Below are 19,863 nucleotides of genomic sequence, written 5' to 3' on the forward strand. Positions count from 1 at the left end.
CCCATGGAAAACCTCTTTCTATGGGGGCACCCGTGTGGGCTTGCTCCTGAGACCCCTGTCTGCGACTATCGACACATATCGGGAGGCTTGGCCCCCCCATTCCCTCACCACAGCATTTGATTGACTGCTATCATGCTATCTATCTGCCCATTGAGAAGTGGGACAGCAGTGATTGGATTGGGCTCAGGTAAGAAAAAGGGGGGTGGGCTGGGGGGATCCTGCAGCACAGAGGGTTTTTTACCAGCATAGAATGCATTAAGGCAAAAAACCTTCTGCCTTTAGAACCACTTTAAGTGAGAGAAACCATTAAAGGGCACTTAGCATACCTGGTGGCCAGATAGCTCCTTCATCATCTCTTCTGTGGCCTCCTGTATAACATGGGCTTGGTGTGCTTAAAGTGTTATTCTTTCAGTATTGAAAAGAGAACTCTTAGTGGGTTTATTTATAAAAATAAATAATACATAGCCATTTGCCCAGTGAACATGCATGTTCTTTCAGCTATTTTCTTATCTGAATAAATATCCACTAGATTTAGCAATGGAGCGGAGGACATACATATGTTTGTATCAAGAGATGCAATGTAATGGTTTGGGAGAATGCTACATGATATTTGCAAATAAACATAACCATTGGTTACATTTATTTGCTACTTGCCTCTAGTGTTCTGTAGCATTGTTTTATTGTATCGATTGTTACAAAAACTAAGGCCCCTTTCACACCTGGGAATAGCAGAAATGCAGGAAGAATCAAAAGTTTCTGCCCATGTTTTGCAAACACACAAAAAAGTGCATCGCACTTGCTGTATCATCATTTCTTAATGGTACCCCAACTGCAGGTAGCAGTCGTGCATTCAAAAAAGTAATACATTTTCTCAATAAGTTAATATAAATGGGGTCTGGGTATATTTACTGGGGCACTATTGTTTTTCTTGCATAGTACAAAAGGATTCTTAAAAGTTGTTTCCATGTAGCACTCAAAAATGCCTGTTATTTAGGATTACATATACTGTATTAGGAATATCGAAATGAGAGATGAAGGCAGTTATTTGGGACCAAAATAGTCTAATTTTGTCACAACTCCAAACCTTATTTAAAATATCACTAATTCCTGTTTGGCATTTTTGACAGTTTGATGTGTCCCTTTTATGCATTTGTTTAATAGTTTAGTGCTCTATAATATATCCTAAGAAAATACTTTAACTGGATAAGCTGGCCAAATTAGTAGCGTCAAAGTACGAATTTAAGAATTCCTGCCAACTTTCTTCTGAGATATCTGATATATCAGTTTGTGATTTATTTTGTAAGGTAGAAATTTTGAGAGATTTGTCTCGTAAGAGAATGTTATAAAATGTGGAAATTACACGATTGTGAGTCGGTTGAAGTAAAGTGCATTCCTATTTGGCATAATGAAATTGCGTATTCCTAATTCCTAGTTGAGCTTCAGGATAAAGTGGTAAAGAGTTAGAATATCTTTCAGCCGTCTTCATCCTCACTTAAAGCGGAGTTCCACTCACGCTGTCAAAAAATAAAACTCAGCAGCTACAAAAACTGTAGCTGCTGACTTTTAAAAAACACACACTCACCTATCCTTCGATCCCTCAGTGAGTCCCCTGCAGCCCGTTTTACCGGCTGTCTTCTCTCCATGGGCGCCGGCATCTTCAGTGTGGGCACCCAGCTGTGACAGCTTGCGGCTTCACAGCCGGGTACCCACTGCACATGCACGAGTAGTGCTGCGCTTCCTAAATGGTCCTGTAGTTTTCTGGGACCTGTCACGTGTCCCAAAAAAATACAGGGAGGGAGGATACCTTCCACTTCCGATCACCTAGGCGATCGGAGCGGAGGTGGGAGCGGGTACCTGTCAAAGCGGGAGACCAGTCTTCAAAGCGGAACTTCCCCTTTTGGGTGGAGCTCCACTTTAAAAAGTTCCGTATTTATCCTAGTGACCACTGTCACTGGGACTAAAAGTAAGAAAAAATCCAACGTTTCAGTAGTCAACAGAATATAACACGATTAGCAGGATTTGAAGGAAAACATTCAAATAGATAAAGGTAAAGTTACAACTGCCTTAGAGAGTGTTTCTTTTATTTTGAATGGATTTCCTCTCTCATCAGTGAGATACTGGGGTTGATTTACTAAAACTGCAGAGTGCAAAATCTGGTGCAGCTGTGCATGGTATTCAATCAGCTTCTAAGTTCAGCTTGTTCAATTAAGCTTTGAGAAAAAAAAGTGGAAGCTGATTGATTTCTATGCAGAGCTTCACCAAATTTTCCACTCTCCAATTTTAGAAAATCAACCTCACTATGTATTCCAAAGGTGAGGACCTATATGTCCTGCCTCTACAGTCTACTGGGATTCCCCTCAGTTATTTCATACAGTATGTGCTGTACTTGTACTTTGTTAAATGTGCACTTTGCTTTGCCATTTTCCCAAGGTAGACATTGAGTATGAGAAACAAACATTCACAATTTAGTCGTGATTTTCTCTGCACCTGAAGGATAAAATACCTAAAGTGTGTAGACTACAGATGTCTCTGACTTGTTGTTGTTTCCCACCCACATGCATCGAATAAATCAGACTTTTGGGCAGTGCTTCTGATAACTATGAAACAGTCAAGCCATCGCTCCAGATGGAAAGGAATTGATCTGCTGTTCTTTAGGGACACATCCTAGTAGAAGAGAACAGATTTATACATATATGTGAACCCATCTAAGATGTACTGTATATTCCACAGAGAGAAAACTTGGATAGCTTTGGCTGAAGCTGAGAGCAATAATGATATTTCAGAATGCATCATTGTCTGTGATCTGTTTCCCAATCACTCTGTTCCATAATATGACTTGTTATGTCTGCTGCTTTTATGATCTGATTTATTCCACATACTGTTTATACAATTCTGCTGAGGTTAAAATGTCAGGCTTAAGTGTTATGATTACTTTTTAACAGGCATATTTTCATATATACTGTACAGAAAAGACCAGGACCACAATTACTGTAGCTCTCACCCTCAAAAGGCCGTTTATTTGGTTCCAGGGTTCTTTCCCTAGTAGGTGCTCTAGCAGCCAGGCAAACAGCAGCAAAATTCATTCCTCTGGCTCAGTAAACAGACTAGGGGTTGCTTTTTTAAGGATTATTGCAGAATTATTTGGATGGGGGGTTAGGGAAGCTGGTGGATAATCCAAAACACTGAACAAGAGTGTGAGGACACTCTTTCCTGTGCAGCTACTTCTCAAAACAGTCCTTTGAACAGTAGGACATAAATTGATCAGCATTGGGACACCATTAGCAATGTTCCAGGCCAGGCAAGCCTTAAACTGAGTGCAACAGGGGTTAACAGCAATAAACGTCACCAGGATCCCTCTTTCAGGTCTGTATTCACAGTGTCCGTAGGTTTTGGATGGCTCCCTTCAGACTCAGGCATACAGTCTCCTTAGTGAAACCTCAAGATCATTTCCCCAATGAAATCCCCCTTTTAGCTCTTAAATGTTTTGCAGCAAAATACCCCCCCCCCCCAGCTATGAGGATACTAGCAGAACCTTAAGCTGAGCTGCCTAGAAGAGACGGAGGGGCTGGGAATCTTTCCTCCTGGGGAAGAACAGAACAGGGCAGCTCCAAGCTTCAGGCTATTTATGCTCACCCCCAGCAACCATCTGGGGGTCCCCCAGGGATTGGCTGAGCCTACATAAATATTTAGCTGCTGATTTGCTTCACTACTTTCCAAAACTATGTAGAAGGCAAGGGGAAGCAGCAAAACCCACAGCTTGTAAAACTCAGAGCAGAACAAACCAATCACAAGCAGTTTCATTGATTACAGGAAAGCTAAGAACTAAATTGACTTAACCTAGCACCTATCTAGGAGAATGCTACATTACTTTAAGGGAAATCTGTACTGAGAGAAATATGCAGCCTACCATTCATAAGCTGTTTCTTATATCTGAAAATGCGAGTTTCCTGGTTGTTTCTAAATTCAAAATTTTGAGTAACTGAGTTGCTACAGTCTCCTACAAAGTTTAGTCTAAACCCCTAATCTGCATACCTATTATACTTGAAGATGCATTGTCACATTGCCCAATAATGGCAGGGTGACCCCAGACCCCCTAACGCTAGTGCCTCTGTGACAATAGCCAACACAGCATTGGGTCTTCCTCCCATGTGAGAGTGCTAGGGTCTAGCAGCCAATTGCACGTTATGAGCACTGTCTCATGACCAGAGGAATTGTTGTCACTGTCCTTCTTAGAATCCAACTCCAGACAACACTAGAAATTATAGAACTGGTTGCTACGAAGGCAGGAGAGGCAAGCTTAGTACTAGAGGTTGGGAAGGGGAGTGTGAATGTGCAAAGATACTGGGATTGATTTACCAAAGGCAAAAAACTGTTCACTTTGCAAAGGAAATTGCACTTTGCAAGGTGAAGTGAAGCTCTGATGACTTCCATCATTAAATCATATGCATTTTAAAATAATAATAATTATTATAGTCATACAATTTTTTTTAATTTTCCTTGCATACAATTGGCTATTTTTTTGCAAATTGAAATTTCATCTCATTCTCTAAGCTCTGGAGACAATTCATTTGCAAAATGCAACTTCCATTGCAAAGCAAACAGCCTGTTTAGTTTGAATAAATCCACCCACTGTCTCATTATTTTTTAACCAATTGCTGGCAAGAGTTCTGGTAAAAGGAAGAAAAAACTGATTTGTCTTGGCAGCCATTGCTGACTTCTCCTATTCAGTTAAACAGAGGTTTGGGCAGAAGTGAAACTGCGGTTGAGACTATTTAACACATCTCTTTCTTGGTAGCAATACTATGTATATAAACTAAAGAGAAGGGAATAGTTTAAACCTATCTGGTTCTTTTTTTCAGGCTGCAAGAAGGAAAGCACCAAATGCAGAATGTATAAAGTCCAGATTTGATCAGACTCTTAAATTATTAAAAAAACGAACAAGTTTTAGTAGTTCAAAACGTTCCCCTTCATCATGGCCTGGCACATGTTGAACAAAGAATGCACTGAAATGATAACATTGGGGGAATCCTGTGGGGTAATTAGTATGATTGTTCCAGATGCTTGTTACCCTTTTTTTTTCCTTGTTCTTTTTTTGTTTGCATGTTTTTTGCTGTCTGTGTTTCATTGAGGATTTTTTCCTTTAATTCTTGTACCAATGACACAACAGGAAGTGATAAAACATATCTACAAAGTGAGGGGAAGTCGCACCTTAGATAGTAACCCCAAAAGATGTGTCTTTTCAATAGAAGACTACTGTAATTTCCTCCTCATTGGCCTACCTAATTGCAGGCTATCAGCTCTTCAGTCTATCATGAATGCTGCTGCCAGATTCATCCATCTTACCAACCGTTCTTCCCATTGCCCAATGAATAAAATTCAAAACATTAACATATAAAGCCATTTATAACTCTGCCCCCAATTACATCACCAATCTTGTCTCCAAATATCACCCAAACCATTCTCTCTGCTCCTCCCACGACCTCCTGCTCTCTAGCTCCCTTGTCTCCTCCTCCCATGCTCATCTTCAGGACTTCTCTAGAGCCTCCCCATCCTCTGGAACTCTCTACCCCAATCTATCCAACTATCGTCAATTCTGCCCACTTTTAGGTGATCTCTGAAAAACCTATCTCTTCAGGGAAACCTATCCTGCCTTCAGTTAATAACCAAAGCTTCTATTTCTCCTATCAGTTCATCCCACACAGTTATTACCTTTTGTACCACCAGCATAGATTGTACATGTAACAGTGTGCCTTCACCCTCCCCCCTCCTCCCCCCTTGCCGCGTCCTCATCCTACACAGTCTCGGAAGCCAGGCTGTGCGGGATGGGGGGAGGTGACCCCCCGCCAGGAGACCCCAGCGGCAGGCCGCCAAGGTGTCTCTGCGTGCCCCTGGCGGGCACGGCACGGGCACGAGGTGTTCCCACGCTCTGTGCCCACCTGAGACAAAGGCCGCGCTCCTCAGCACGGCCTGAGTCAAGGGGGTGTGCCTCGTTGGCCCGGCAGCGCGGCACTGGACTGTGGGTGTCCCTATAAGCCGCATGTCGTGGAATGCCATGAATTGTCCTGATTGAGTGTCTTTCATAGTTCAATAAAGCTTTGTGTGTTCTCCATCTTCTTTGTGTGTTCTGTCCTGCCTACGCTTCCGTCACAGTACGCTAACATGTTTTGTATGCTAACATGTTTTGCCACCAATCAGCATTGATACCTCTGAAGATGCTGATTGGTGGCAAAACATATTGGGTGGGACTTTGTCGGTGAGGTCACATGCAATCAAACATTCGTACCTTGGCGTCTGATATGCGCTCTGAATCTTTTTATATGTGAGTATATGTCCAAATTTTAAATAAACATTTCGTACGGTATAAGCTATTGCTGCTCCTCTATAATCCTTTTTTTGGAGGGACATTGTACCTGCTTTGATGGAAGTCTTTATCCACTTGTGAGTATTCGGAGAGGACTAGAGGATATCTGGTCAGTGCTGGCCAAAGGGCACACAGGCTTGGATTGATCTCGTGTTAATGAGATCAATGTTTTTGGTAAGAGACTAATCATTTGTCTGGTTGTGGAAGCACAATGGTTCACTCCTAAATGTGTCTTTGTAATCACCCTTGGATGATATATGAATTGAGCACGTCTATCATTTAATATTTAGGACTGCAGTGATTATATTTGGATTTTGAGACTCATACACTCATATTTAATTAATTTTTTGTTCTTGTATTTATGTGATAATTGAGTAGCACACCAGGTGGACAGCATATATTAAGTGTTACCATACACACTGTAGTAACACAAATAATTCTACAGCCATCATTAAAGTGATATTAATTAGTTTTTTTTAATAAAAAAAATAACACATATGTTATACTTACCTTCTCTGTGCAGTGGTTTTGCACAGAGTGGCCGCGATCCTCCTCTGCTCGGGTCCCCCACCAGTGCTCCTGGCCCCTCCCTCCTGTTGAGTGCCCGCAGAGTGAGCAGCTTGCTATGCGGGTATCCAAGAAGGCTCACTACCTAGCTGCTGCTCTGCATGTCCATTCACACACAGATCCGTGGCTTGGCCATTGGCTCACTGGCTGTGATTGACAGCAACAGGAGCCATGGCTCCCACTGAGCTGATGGTCTTGTGCACATTGCCAAATTGTTATGGGGCTCAGGTAAGTGTTGGGGGGGTTGAGGGGGCTGCTGAACACAGAACATTTTTCACCTTCATGGATAAAGGTAAAAAAACTTGAGCCTTTACAGCCACTTTAATGATTAATTCAAAACTGATGAACTGTACAAATTTTTAAAGCTTCGCCTATGGGAAAATGTATCATAGTGTGTGACTACAAACACATGCAATTTTAAATCCTGGCATATTTGTAAAAATTTACCCAACTCAGTCCGAGCTTTTATAATTTACTGAAATTCTGGAGGTTTTATATTATTTTTGTGCACTAAAAATAATTTGAAATGTACTGAAAATATAGATTTGACATGCAACGCTAATATCATGCAACATAAAATAATTCAACTAACGTGTTTATTCTACGAGTCTAAAACCTTTTGAGGTTTTAAGTGTGTTTTTATGCAAAAAAAATTAGCATCTTAATAGACTGTATGTGTGACAAATGAAAAAAAACGGCTCTAGCAGTGAAAGGGTTTTAAAAGGTTTGTCTCAAGGCTTGTCCCATGGGCACTATTTTTCTCCACTGATACAAACAATGGGGCATCATTCCCCCCACTGAAACCATCAAAGGGGCAGAATAACACCCAATGACAGGTCACAATTCCTCCCATTGGTACCAATGATGGGGCACAATTCCTCCCAATGACACGAACAATGGGGCCCAATGACAGTGACAATGGAGTGCTATTCCTCCCGGTAATACCAAAGATGTGGCATTGTTTGTTCCGTGGAAGTCAGGACCCTTTCAACTCCCAATAGTTCGGCCCACCTTAGGTCTGAATGACAGTAAACTGGCCCTTTGTTTAGAAAGTTTGGAGACTCCTGCTATACACAGTGGGTGATTGGTGCAGGAGGTAAATTAATTGAAGGCAGTCATTTAAAGTTTCATAGTATAACAGGTACTGAAAATGTTGTATTGGGAAGACAAAGCACTTCTAGCTGAATCCAGTCATGTGATGACCAACCTTGTTATTGTAATCAATTAGCAGGTTATCACTGCTCCTGTTTATTGTCCTTTGCGAAGTCTATCTAATTGGGTGAGACAGAAAATTGCCCAATCTTTCAGTTTTGACTATAAGCAGGCACCTTGCCTTGCAGTCCAATTTATGGGCCAAGTTACCAGGTTTGCTGGTAAATGGCTAATCATAGAAAATTATGGCACTGTGTACCTATGTACTAACTGATTTACTTATGTTCACAGGTTTTTATTTATGTACATAGATTAACCACAGATATTTTTTTTTCGTTCAAGGATTGTCCAGCAGATTCAGGAGATTTTCGGGCCCAGCAGTGTTCAGCTCACAATGATGTCAAGTACCAAGGACAATATAGAGAGTGGCTTCCAGTTTATAATGATCCAGAGAACCCATGTTCTTTAAAGTGCCAAGCAAAGGGGACATCTCTTATTGTAGAACTAGCTCCAAAGGTTCTAGATGGTACTCGATGTTACACAGAATCCTTGGATATGTGCATCAGCGGTTTATGTCAGGTAAGAAAAAAGTAATTGTGATTTTTTTTCTGTTCTTAGGCGTTCCATAAAGTGGACCTTACTTAATTGTGACTTATGAAAATAAAGACTGTCTGTCTGCATATAACTTTCTATTTAATCTTATAGGGCACCAGTCATGAGAAAATACAGGGTCTGCTGGTGCTGATCTTCTGAAATGGCTAGTTTCTTAGAAGTCTGTGGCTGCATTATTTTTAAGTAACAGACTAAAGTCAGAAGTAATTCAGAACTCTTGATCTGCACAATTGCTGTGGATCCAAAATACTGAAGATAGCATGACAGCCCAGTAAATAGGTTTCCCAGATTGAAGGTCTTGGTAGCCCCCTTATTTGTCTCATGAAAGTTGTTCACAGTGCAATTGGTCATAAACATATTGGTTGTAAGTTTTGATGTGAGGTTTGCTTTAAGACCTACCCTTCCTTTTCTATGCTCTTTTTTTCATTTTTCTATGATTAATTGTGGTCATCTGTGATCCTGGTGGAATTATGTCTAAAAGCATAGCATGTAAACCTCTATCTAATACAGGGCTTAAAATTTCAAGTTTAGACCTATTAGCCAGGCAAAAACCTTACACTCCACAAGTTGCCCCACCAAACCTTGCCCAGGTCCGCCTAGCAACCCCACCCCCAGCCCTGCTCCCAACCGTGCCCCCTTAAAGCTTATGAAATTACATTTTTCTTTAGAATAAAGAGTCCAAAATATAAAAAACAGCAATTATAACATAGCTTTATTATGTCAATTTAAACATAACAGCAATTGCTTAATAGAATCTAGAGGGCAAGTGGTTAACATAAAACAATGTAAACATAAAATGAAAATAAGTGTCCCCATCAGAGTCCCCCTTTACATCAGGTGTCCCCATCAGAGTCCCCCTTTACATCAGGTGTCCCCATCAGAGTCCCCCTTTACATCAGGTGTCCCCATCAGAGTCCCCCTTTACATCAGGTGTCCCCATCAGAGTCGCCCTTTACATCAGGTGTCCCTATCAGAGTCCCCCTTTACATCAGGTGTTCCCATCAGAGTCTCCCTTTATATAAGGTGTTCCCATCAGAGCCCCCCTTTTCATCAGGTGTCCCCATAAGTGTAACCTCACCCTTCCCTCTTGTACTCACAGATCTTCTTGTGAATGCGGATTCTCCTTCTTTCCCTCCTTTGGTCATGTGATAAGTCACATGACAAGGGGAGAAAGGAAGGACACTCTGCCTTCACTCCTTAGTGCCAGCTGTCTATTGCCCCTGCAGGCAGGAGGAAGTAGAAAGCCTAGTCCTCCCTCCAGCAAGTGTCAGCAGCTGCTCCCTGTGACAGGAGTGAAACTGCGATCACTCCTGTCACTGAGGAGCGGCACCAGCAGTGTGCCCCCCCCCCCCCCTCAACATAGTGCTCAGGGCAGGATGGTGCTGCTGGTAGCACCCGCCCCCCACCCTCCGATGTGGCGCTGGGACACACTCGTCCCCATGTTATTTTCACTAGCCAAATGCTAGCAGGCGAGTGGAAATTTTAAGCCCTGATCTAATACATTATACACAGATATTGTATTAATAAGAAGAATACCAAAATAAGTATTAAAATATTGTTTGTAAATCAACAATGTACCATGCAAAAGAGTACATTATTTAATATATAGGTGTAACATAAATCAATCAAAAATATCAAGAACGGCTATTTGACAAGTTCATAAGGTATGGCAATAATGACAGATTCAGTAAGATGCAGATCATTAAACAATGCCAGCAGATTACATTAAAGCTCTGCACAGAGAGAGCTTGAATTCTACATGACCAACATCGGCAGAGGCAGCATAGCCATCTGTATATCATGTTACTGATGATCAGGAACACATTCCCATGTATAACAAACATTTCCAGACTGCCGCCCTCCCTGCCAGTACAAGCTGGCTGGGTCCTCACCAGTGCACTCTTTGGCTGTGCACACCTAGAACTGGACTGCTAGCAGAATAGGATGATAGTGTTTTGTTCATTTCTAAGTATACTGATACAGAATGAGCAGACTGCTTCTTACAACCTCTCCTTGTGCAGCCTCAGTGCACGGTTTGTAGCTATGATGTCTGATCTTGGTATTGCAATACTAAACCTAGACAGTCTATTAGAGTAGGGAAAAGTGTTGCACTACAGTTGGGCTAGGCAGTGAAGAAATAAATCCAGGTCTGTGTAAAGAGCTAATGCTAATGTAAACCACCTAAGGGAAATAAGATGGATATCAAATAAGGTGCAAATAAATCTTAAGGTGAACCTGCATGCCTTTCAAAACAGCTGGAGTAACTAATAGTGTCAGCAAGTACTGTAGGTGCTAGCTTATTCCAAAAGTTATAATCTAAAACTGATCAGTGTGAAATACACCACAAACAATATAAATAGATAATAGCATAATGTCTGCTCATAGCTTTTCTTCTAGGCTTTGCCTTGTGTACTGGGAATCTAGCTATGCACATGAAGACTTTATTTTAAGTTACTAATTTCAGGGCTTTTTTTCTCAGAGAATAGGTGCAGGAACTCCCCCTTTCTGAGTCATCCCTGTCTCCGCCCTTACCCTCCTCTGAGCATTGTTCCATGGTTCCACCTCCCAGTACTGCCCCTTTTAGAGAATACAGAACCAAGTATCATATTATTGTGCTAAGTAATTTGGAATTTGTTAACCACTTGCTCTCCTGAGGATTTACCCCCCTTCCTGACTGGGCCATTTTTAGTGTTACAGCGCTGCGTTACTTTAACAGACAATTGCATGGCCATGCAACGCTGTACCCAAATTAAATTTACTTCCTTTTTTTCCCACAAATTGAGATTTCTTTTGTTGGTATTTGATTGCCTGTGCGCTTTTTATTTTTTGCGCTATAAAAAAAGAAGGCTGACAATTTTGAGAAAAAAGCAATATTTTTGACTTTTTGCTATTAACCTCTTCCCGTCCGGCCCATTGCCGATAAACGGCCGGATGGGAGCGCTACAGATGCGGGTGGACGTTCCTAAAAGTCCCCCCGCATCCATTGCCTGTGCGCACTCCCTGGGAGCACGAGGCACCGCGAACACAGATCGATTGGCCAATCAGGGATCACATGAATAGTAGTCAGCATGATGGCACTTCTGACATCATTGCTTATTACTTGTGAAATCTGTGAATGATCACAGAGGTCACATGGTACAAGGCTATACACAACAGCCTTGTACAATGTGACAAGCTATGACCAATCACAGCTCACACAGTATTTCTCAATGGCTGCAGGAATGCAGCCAGAGAGAAGGAGAAATTATTGCTTTTACAGCCTTTATGGGTGTAAAAGCAATCAGTGTAAAAAAAGAAAAAAAAATCTTCACCCCCACAAGTAGTACAGTGTCACTATGGTGACACTGTACTGTTATGGTGACAGTATGTAAAAAAAAAAAACTAAAATAATAATATAAGATAATAAGATAAAAATTTAAAATAATTTTTTGAAAAATTATAATTTTTGGTAATAAACTAGTTTGTTTTTTTTTTTTTTACTGAAAAGATAGATGAATACATTTTGGCTAAGATTTATGAAGAAAGATTATTTATTTACAACATTTTATAAGAAAAACACATTTTTAAAAATTTTTGGTCTTTTTTACTTATATAGCAAAAAGATAAATCAAAATAAACCAAAATAAAGTTTTATCTGTCTCAAAAAAATGCTAAAAATTTCATATGGGTACAGTGTTGCATGGTCGCACATTCAAAGTGTAATAGCGCTGAAAGCTGAAAATTGGCCTGGACTGGAAGGGGGTGAAAGTGTCCGTACTTGAAGTGGTTAAACATGTCCAGTAAAAAAATGTAAAAAATCTAATTGCGTCATGAATTTAGGCCAAAATGTATTCTGCTTAATGTCTTTGCTATAGAAAATCCCAATACATGTAAATTAATTGGTTTAAATGCAAGTTATAGTGTTTACAAATGGTGGTATATACTGGAATTTTTTAAAAAAAATTTAAACTAGTAATAGTGGCGATCAGCGATTTATAGCGGGACTGCGGCGAGCATTCTGACCCTGGGAACTGACTTGGTGTCACTGACATCCCCAGTCACACCAATACAGCAGCCTTTCTGAACCAGGGTGCCCAGGGATCCTGGGGTGCCTTGAGGTTTCTTCAGGGGTGCTTTGGCAAAATGTCTAAAAATTGCCCAAAACATATATATACAGGCCAGTGGGTGGAACAAGCCTGCCTATTAGTTACACAAAGCTACAGGTTTTTATTGTGCATCATGATGACCTTCTAGCTACCAGCGTCCTGACTACTAATCGACAGCTAATAAGGAGAATGTCAGCTGCCAGCACAGCATCCTAGATTGACCCTCCCCTGCTCCTCTCCATCAGTGCTGGGGTCACATTAACTCAGTGATGGAGAAAAACTGAGGGAGAAGAGAAACATGCAATACTAGTCAGTACCAGTGAGCAAAAGTGTATTTGCTTTGGAAGAATAAATCACATTTAATGTTGAGTGTCCTACATGTATGGATGTTGCTACGTTACAAAAAACTATTAGAATAGTTTTTCACATTTTAGAATGGCGTGCCTCAAGACTATCCATAATTTTAAAGGGTGCCTTGACTGAAAAAAGGTTGAGAAACACTGCAATACAATGATCAGTGCTAATTAAAAGTGCTGACACTATACTAATGGCACTGGGTAGGAAAGGGTTAACATGAAGGGTGATCAAAAGGTTAACTGTGTGCTGGGAGTGTTTTACTGGAGGGCAGTGTGTTGGTGCTTCACTGTAAGCACACTGCTCTGGATGGCTGTGCTGTGCACAGCCATCCAGGGCAGTGTTCCCGAGCCGACAGGGGGGAGGACTGTTAGTAAACAAAGCAGTCCTCCTCCCCATTGGAGATCCTTGGAAATCACCGGGCGTCGGCGGTAATCACCTGCTGGGACCCGGTGATTGACAGTCGCGGCTGCGAATGGTGGCGCGGACAGGGCGTGTGCACGCCCCCTACCCGTAAATACAAAATCACGTGAATATATCTGATTTTGCACACCTGTGCTGCCCTGTAGCAGTATATCTTCTATAGAGTGGTTGGGATGTGGTTAAAGATAAAGCAGTAAAGTAGATTCCCTGCAACCAGCAACAATAGACCCCCTGGCAACAATAGACCCCCCCAGCAACAATAGATCCCCCATCAACCTCTAATATCTAAACTCTGCAGCAGCCAGCAATAACATACCCCCTCCCTCAACAGTAGATCCCTCCCAGCAACAAATGACCCCCCAGAAAGATAAGATTAACCACCAGCAACAATAGACCCCTCACTCAAAAAAAGATCCCCTCCATCAACAATAGATCTCCTCCAACACACCCCACTACCCCTGGCTACACATCCAGTGCTGGAGGTGCTGGAACTGCCCCCCCCCCCACGTTCCCGTTGAAAAAAGCCCTGTCTGTTTTCATAAAAATAAACACATTTCTCAGGCTAAGTATGCATAACATACCTGTTGATCCTGCTACAAATCCAGTGTCTGTAATTTCATCTGTTCACTAAAGGCAAACCTTTTTTTTAGTTTTGGACAGAGTGTAAATTAATTAGAACACCTGTTTTATTGCTGTCTGTGCCCCCATTAAGGAGATTCGCCCTCTCTATTTGTCCTGTTTACCATTATCATTGAAAGTGAAAATAAAAGAAATTCCCACATTTTGGGTTGTCCCCAGAACAGGAATAGAGGGAACATCTTCCAATGGGGACAGTAGTTCTGGTGAACTGGGGGTCCCCAAGGAATTCCCTTAATTTGCAAGGATTTCCTCTCACTTCGTATTTGGCTATGGGACAGGAAGTGAAGGGAAATCTCCACAATGGGACACAGGTGGCAGAAAAGAATCTGACATGGGTTATAACCCTAGCTTGCCCAATTCAAAATGACAAAAAAAAATTTATAGTTCAAATGAAAAGAGCAGCCTAAGGTGACAAAGCTGCTCCTCCATAGGTATAGTGTGGTGAGTGAGCATTGTCACACTGGGGCTGAAAGTGTGTCACTGGCCTGAGTCCCCAGGTAAATATAAAGGGAAAATAGCTTATAGCTTCCAGCACAAATACTCTAGAAAGATTACTCAGTAACGTATTTTATATTACATACCTACATATATATTTTCCATATATATATACTGTATGTATATATATATATATATATATATATTCAGTGCTCATCATAACTGGGTACACCCCTTTTAAAAATATTTTAATAAATATCTCAATGAACACAAGAACAATTTCCAAACTTTTACAAAACTGAGTTTCATAGGACATTTGTTTAGCTCATTACATGAAAGTAAGGTTAATAATATAACTTAGATTACAAAATCTTCAGTTTTACTCAAATTAGTTGATGAATACACCCCACAACAAAAACTACTATATCTAGTATTTTGTATGACCTCCATGATTTGTAAGGACAGCACCAAGTCTTCTAGGCACCATGCTGTTTTCCTTGTACACCTCACCTTTGCAACGCCATACAGTTTTGTAGCTATCTGTTCCAAAAACACTTATCTTGGTCTCATCACTCCAGAGTACAAAGTCCCAGCAGTCTTCTTCTTTTTCAGCATGGGCCCTGGTAAATTCTAGGCAGGCTTTTTTGTGCATGGGTTTTAGGAGTTTTCTTTGTGGATGACACCCATGCATGCCATTCCTCTGCAGTGTATACTGTATTGTGTCACGGGGAAACAATCACCCCAGTTTAGCTTTCTACTTCTTTTGCTAACTGCAGTGAACTTGCATGGCGATTTTCTTCAACCCCTCTCACCAGAAGACGCTCTGTTGAGGTGTCAGGTGTTAACTTCTGTGGATGGCCTGGACCTCTCTGTGAGATGGTGTCAGTTCCATCTTTGTTCAATCTTTGTATCTTTTTTGCTACAGTATTCTGACTGATAAGTAAAGCTTTGCTGATCTTCTTGTAGCCTTCACCTTTCCTGTGTACTGAAATTATTTTCTTTCTCGGGCCTTGTGACATTTCTCTTCCATGTGGTGCCATTGCTGACAACATGAAATGGAAAGGGGTTTTCTTTATTAAGTAATGTCATTGTATAACCAACTGTCTGCTGGACGCCTGTTTAATGAATAATTAGACTCACCTGTAGTTGAATTCTTCATTAGAATTTTGTTGTGTAAAATTTAGCTTTGCTCCTTAGACTTTCATTAAGGTGTATGCATTTTTGCAACATGGTCTTGAATGAATTTGTTAGAAAAATACTTTTTTGTGTGTGCAGATTAACAAATCTTGTTTGCAATCAATGGCCCACATTTCTGGGAGTGTATATGCTGAGCATTTTATATATATATATATATATATATATATATATATCACACACATGCACTGCTAAAAAAATAAAGGACCACTTTTTAATCAGCGTATAGCATCAAGTCAATTAAACTCTTGGGATATTGATCTGCTCAGTTAGGCTAGGTTCACGTCTGTGCAGGTGGTGCCACTGCGGTGGCTGCACCACCCACACAGAGGAATGTGGACCCGCGGGCGAGTGCCAATAGTTCTAATGGCACGCCGCCCTCACTGGAAAACGCAACCGTACTGGGAACCAAGGTTCCCGTGCGGGCTGCGTTTTCAGAAGAAGTGCAGGGACTTCTTCTCTGCGTGTCACGGGGCATGGGAGTCCATTCAAATGAATGGGTTCTCGTGCCTGTGCAAAACGCGGCCCGCACGGCTGCATATATGTGAATCAGGGCTCAAATAGCAGAGGGGGTTGTTAATCAGTTTCAGCTGCTTTGGTGTTAATGAAATTAACAACAGGTACAATAGATGAGCAACAATGGGACGACCCCCAAAACAGGAATGGTTTTACAGGTGGAGGCCAATGATATTTTATTTCCCTACTCATCTTTTCTGTTTTCACTAGTTTTGCATTTGACTAGGGTCAGTGTCACTACTGGTAGCATGAGGCGATACCTGGATCCCACAGAGGTTGCACAGGCTGTCCACCTCCTCCAGGATGGCACATCAATATGCTCCATTGCCAGAAGTTTTGCTGTGTCTCCCATCACAGTCTTAAGAGCATGGTGGAGATTCCAGGTGACAGACAGTTACTCTAGGAGAGCTGGACAGGGCCATTGAAGGTCCCTAACCCATCAGCAGGACCAGTATCTGCTCCTTTTTGCAAGGAGGAACAGGATGAGTACTGCCTGAGCACTACAAAATGACCTCCAGCAGGTCACTGGGGTGAATGTCTCTGACCAAACAATCAGAAACAGACTTCATGAGGGTAGCCTGAGGGCCTGACATCTTCTAGTGGGCCGTGTGCTCACTGCCCGGCATCATAGAGCTCAATTGGCATTTGCCATTGAACACCAGAATTGGCAGGTCCACCACTGGCACCCTGTGCCTTTCACAGATGAGAGCAGGTTCACCCTGAGCATATGTGACAGACATGAAAAGGTCTGGAGAAGCCATGGAGAGTGTTATTTTGCCTGTAACATTGTTCAGCATGACCATTTTGGTGGTGGGTCAGTGATGGTCTGGAGAGGCATATCCATGGAGGAATGCACACACCTCTACAGGCTAGACAATGGCACCCTAACTGCAATTAGGTATCGAGATGAAATCCTTGGAACCATTGTCAAACCCTAGGCTGGTGCAGTGGGTCCTGGGTTCCTCCTGCTGCCTCATGTGCTGAGAGTATGCAAACAGCTCCTGGAGGATGAAGGAATTATACATTTGAATGGCCCCCACGCTCGCCTGACCTAAATCCAATAGAACACCTCCGGGATATCATGCTTCGGTCCATCCGATGCCGCCAGGTTGCACCTCAGACTGTCCAGGAGCTCAGTGATGCCCTGGTTCAGATCTAGAAGGGAATACCCCAGGACACCATCCGTCATCTCATTAGGAGCATGCCCCGACGTTGTCAAGCAAGCATATAAACTACTGAGTACCATTTTGAGTTGCTGCAATGAAATTTCAGCAAAATGGACAATGGACAATTTTTTTGCTTTGATTTTAGGGGTGTCTTTGATTTCAGTCCTCTGTAGGTTGATAATTTTCATTTCCATCAAACAATTGGACATCCTTACATTCCTAACACATTACCCAGTCCATATCAGTGTAGATATCCTGCATAATATTTTCCCCATTGAGATCTGATGTGTTTTTAAAGTGTTCCTTTAAATTTTTTGAGCAGTTTGAGTATATATATATATATATATATATAATCCTGTATAATAATATATATATATATATACTGTATATATGCATATAATCAGAATTAGACAGAAAATAAAAGGGATCTGCAGATTAAGTATTGTGCTAAACTATGTAGAAAATCTTTGAGGCACTTGGAGGTCTTGGAAAACACACATAAACATAGAAAGTATATGCATATCAGATAGAATTCCAGCGTTGATTGACAAGTTCGGTTCTAGGAATGTTGCCATTTACGTGGTCTGGCACCAAAATAAGTGCCCAGGACTATAGCATTCATGTTAAAATGACTATTTCAATAAAATATATCGGGATCTTGATTCTGAGACAGTGATTTACCTTTTAACTAGAACCGCAAAAATGTTTTTATTTTAAATTGTTTATAAATTAAAGGTTTTTTTCCCCATGGCTACTGTGGGTTTTATATTACTGGTCATAAAAACAATTCTAGTTTTAGGGGTTTTGTATAAGATACAGTTACTATGATTACAGAAATTCTCCATCTGGCCATATTAAAGTATCTGTAACCTCAAAAAAATAATTCTGTATGATTTCCTTAGATATTGTCCAATATACTTATGCACTGTTTTTCTAAATAGACTGACTATCCGATCCTGCCAGTTTATTCAACTTCCTGCTTAGGGTGACAATGCTGTATACAGTCTGCTGTAGCCTGTATAACACTGTCACCCTGGCAAGTTCAGCTCCAGTAAATTGTATAAGCAAGCCATGCCTGCACATCTTCAACATGATGTAAAACTTGCTTTCAGGATATAGCTATATTTCATAACGCCACAAGGCATGTACATGAAAAAGCTTTTAAGTGTTTTATTATAACATCTGTGATTTATTAATTATATATCAGATATAAGAGGCATCTTTAAGACAAATGGATATAGGATTATAGCTAGCACATCCATAAGGTGGCAAAAATCAATACTGATGTGAGACAGTAAATGTAAAATCATATTTATACTGACAGCATTACCACTTTACAATTCAGAGTACGGGTAAGGAAGGCATTGGGTGCAAAATCAATTTAGTCCCATACTTCAAAGAAGTCAAAGTTAATGTTGTAGAGTGCAGAAGCTCCAGTTAGGCAACCATCTGCTACGCATGAAAGAGCCTCAACGAGTACCATGGATCAAATCCAAAAAGTGGAAGGAAAACTAGCACCACGACAAATGTCCAAAAATTTTTATTTCACCTTAAATAACAACATACATTCTCATATGTAGATTTGGATGAGAGGGTAGACTTGGAGGAGTCTATTTAATACTAGAATAGAACTGTCCATTCTTCTAAAAAAGTACTGAAACCAGAGTCTGCCCTCAACTCAATCTACAGTTTAACCCTAATGAGTAGAGAATGCTTGTTGTCTTGGATTTTGTTTGATTAATTATATGATTTTTTTATTCTTAAAACAGTGGTTGGTGATCTCCGTTTTCCTTCCACCTGCATCCATACATAAGGCATCCAAATGAAACATGTTTAGTTACAAGAACAAGTCAGAATGACCTATGATAAGGGTAGAGTTGATCACATTGTTAGCCTTACCACTGTCTTGTGAATAGCAGATCGGTGACAAAGGCAACCAGTGGGAACCCTGAGAGACAAAAGGCAGGACATCTGAGACCCAGTTTCACCAAGATTTTTATAACCTGTGAGTGATGAACTGGTAAGTAGAGCCATTATGATGAACATCCAGTATTAAAGGGAGTCTTCAACATCTTATTCTTCCTCCTTCAATTTCTTCCTGTGTAATTGGAGAAGTGTCAGGAAACCAGTAGCAAAAACAGTTGCTGTCAGAATAGAGTGATGAAGTGTTTCTTACAACATAGGGTATCTGCTGTTTGGTTTGGAAACCTTCTCTTTATGGCTGGTCTGGCAAGAGCATTAAAAGAAGGGATCTGTGCATTCTGCCATACATAAAACTGGATTTGGGCTGATCAGACAAAATGGATTGAAAACACTTTGTTGTCACACGTCTGGCAAGCTTTGTTACTAAATCAGAAAG

General features: G+C 41.1%; 1 protein-coding gene across 2 annotated transcripts in view; it reads left to right on the top strand.

Moving 5' to 3' along the window:
• The window catches only part of ADAMTSL1 (ADAMTS like 1), a 453,013-nt gene that overhangs the window by 122,550 nt on the left and 310,600 nt on the right, over positions 1–19,863 (top strand). For both annotated transcript variants that reach the window (XM_089693959.1, XM_089693958.1), the window contains exon 4: positions 8,423–8,659. In XM_089693959.1, the coding sequence (XP_089550085.1) occupies positions 8,423–8,659 (237 nt within the window). The remainder of the gene's footprint in view (positions 1–8,422; positions 8,660–19,863) is intronic.

The sequence above is a fragment of the Staurois parvus genome, unplaced genomic scaffold (assembly GCF_062004578.1).
Source record: "Staurois parvus isolate SC_StPar_1 unplaced genomic scaffold, SC_StPar_1.0 ptg000644l, whole genome shotgun sequence".
Classification (NCBI taxonomy): domain Eukaryota; kingdom Metazoa; phylum Chordata; class Amphibia; order Anura; family Ranidae; genus Staurois; species Staurois parvus.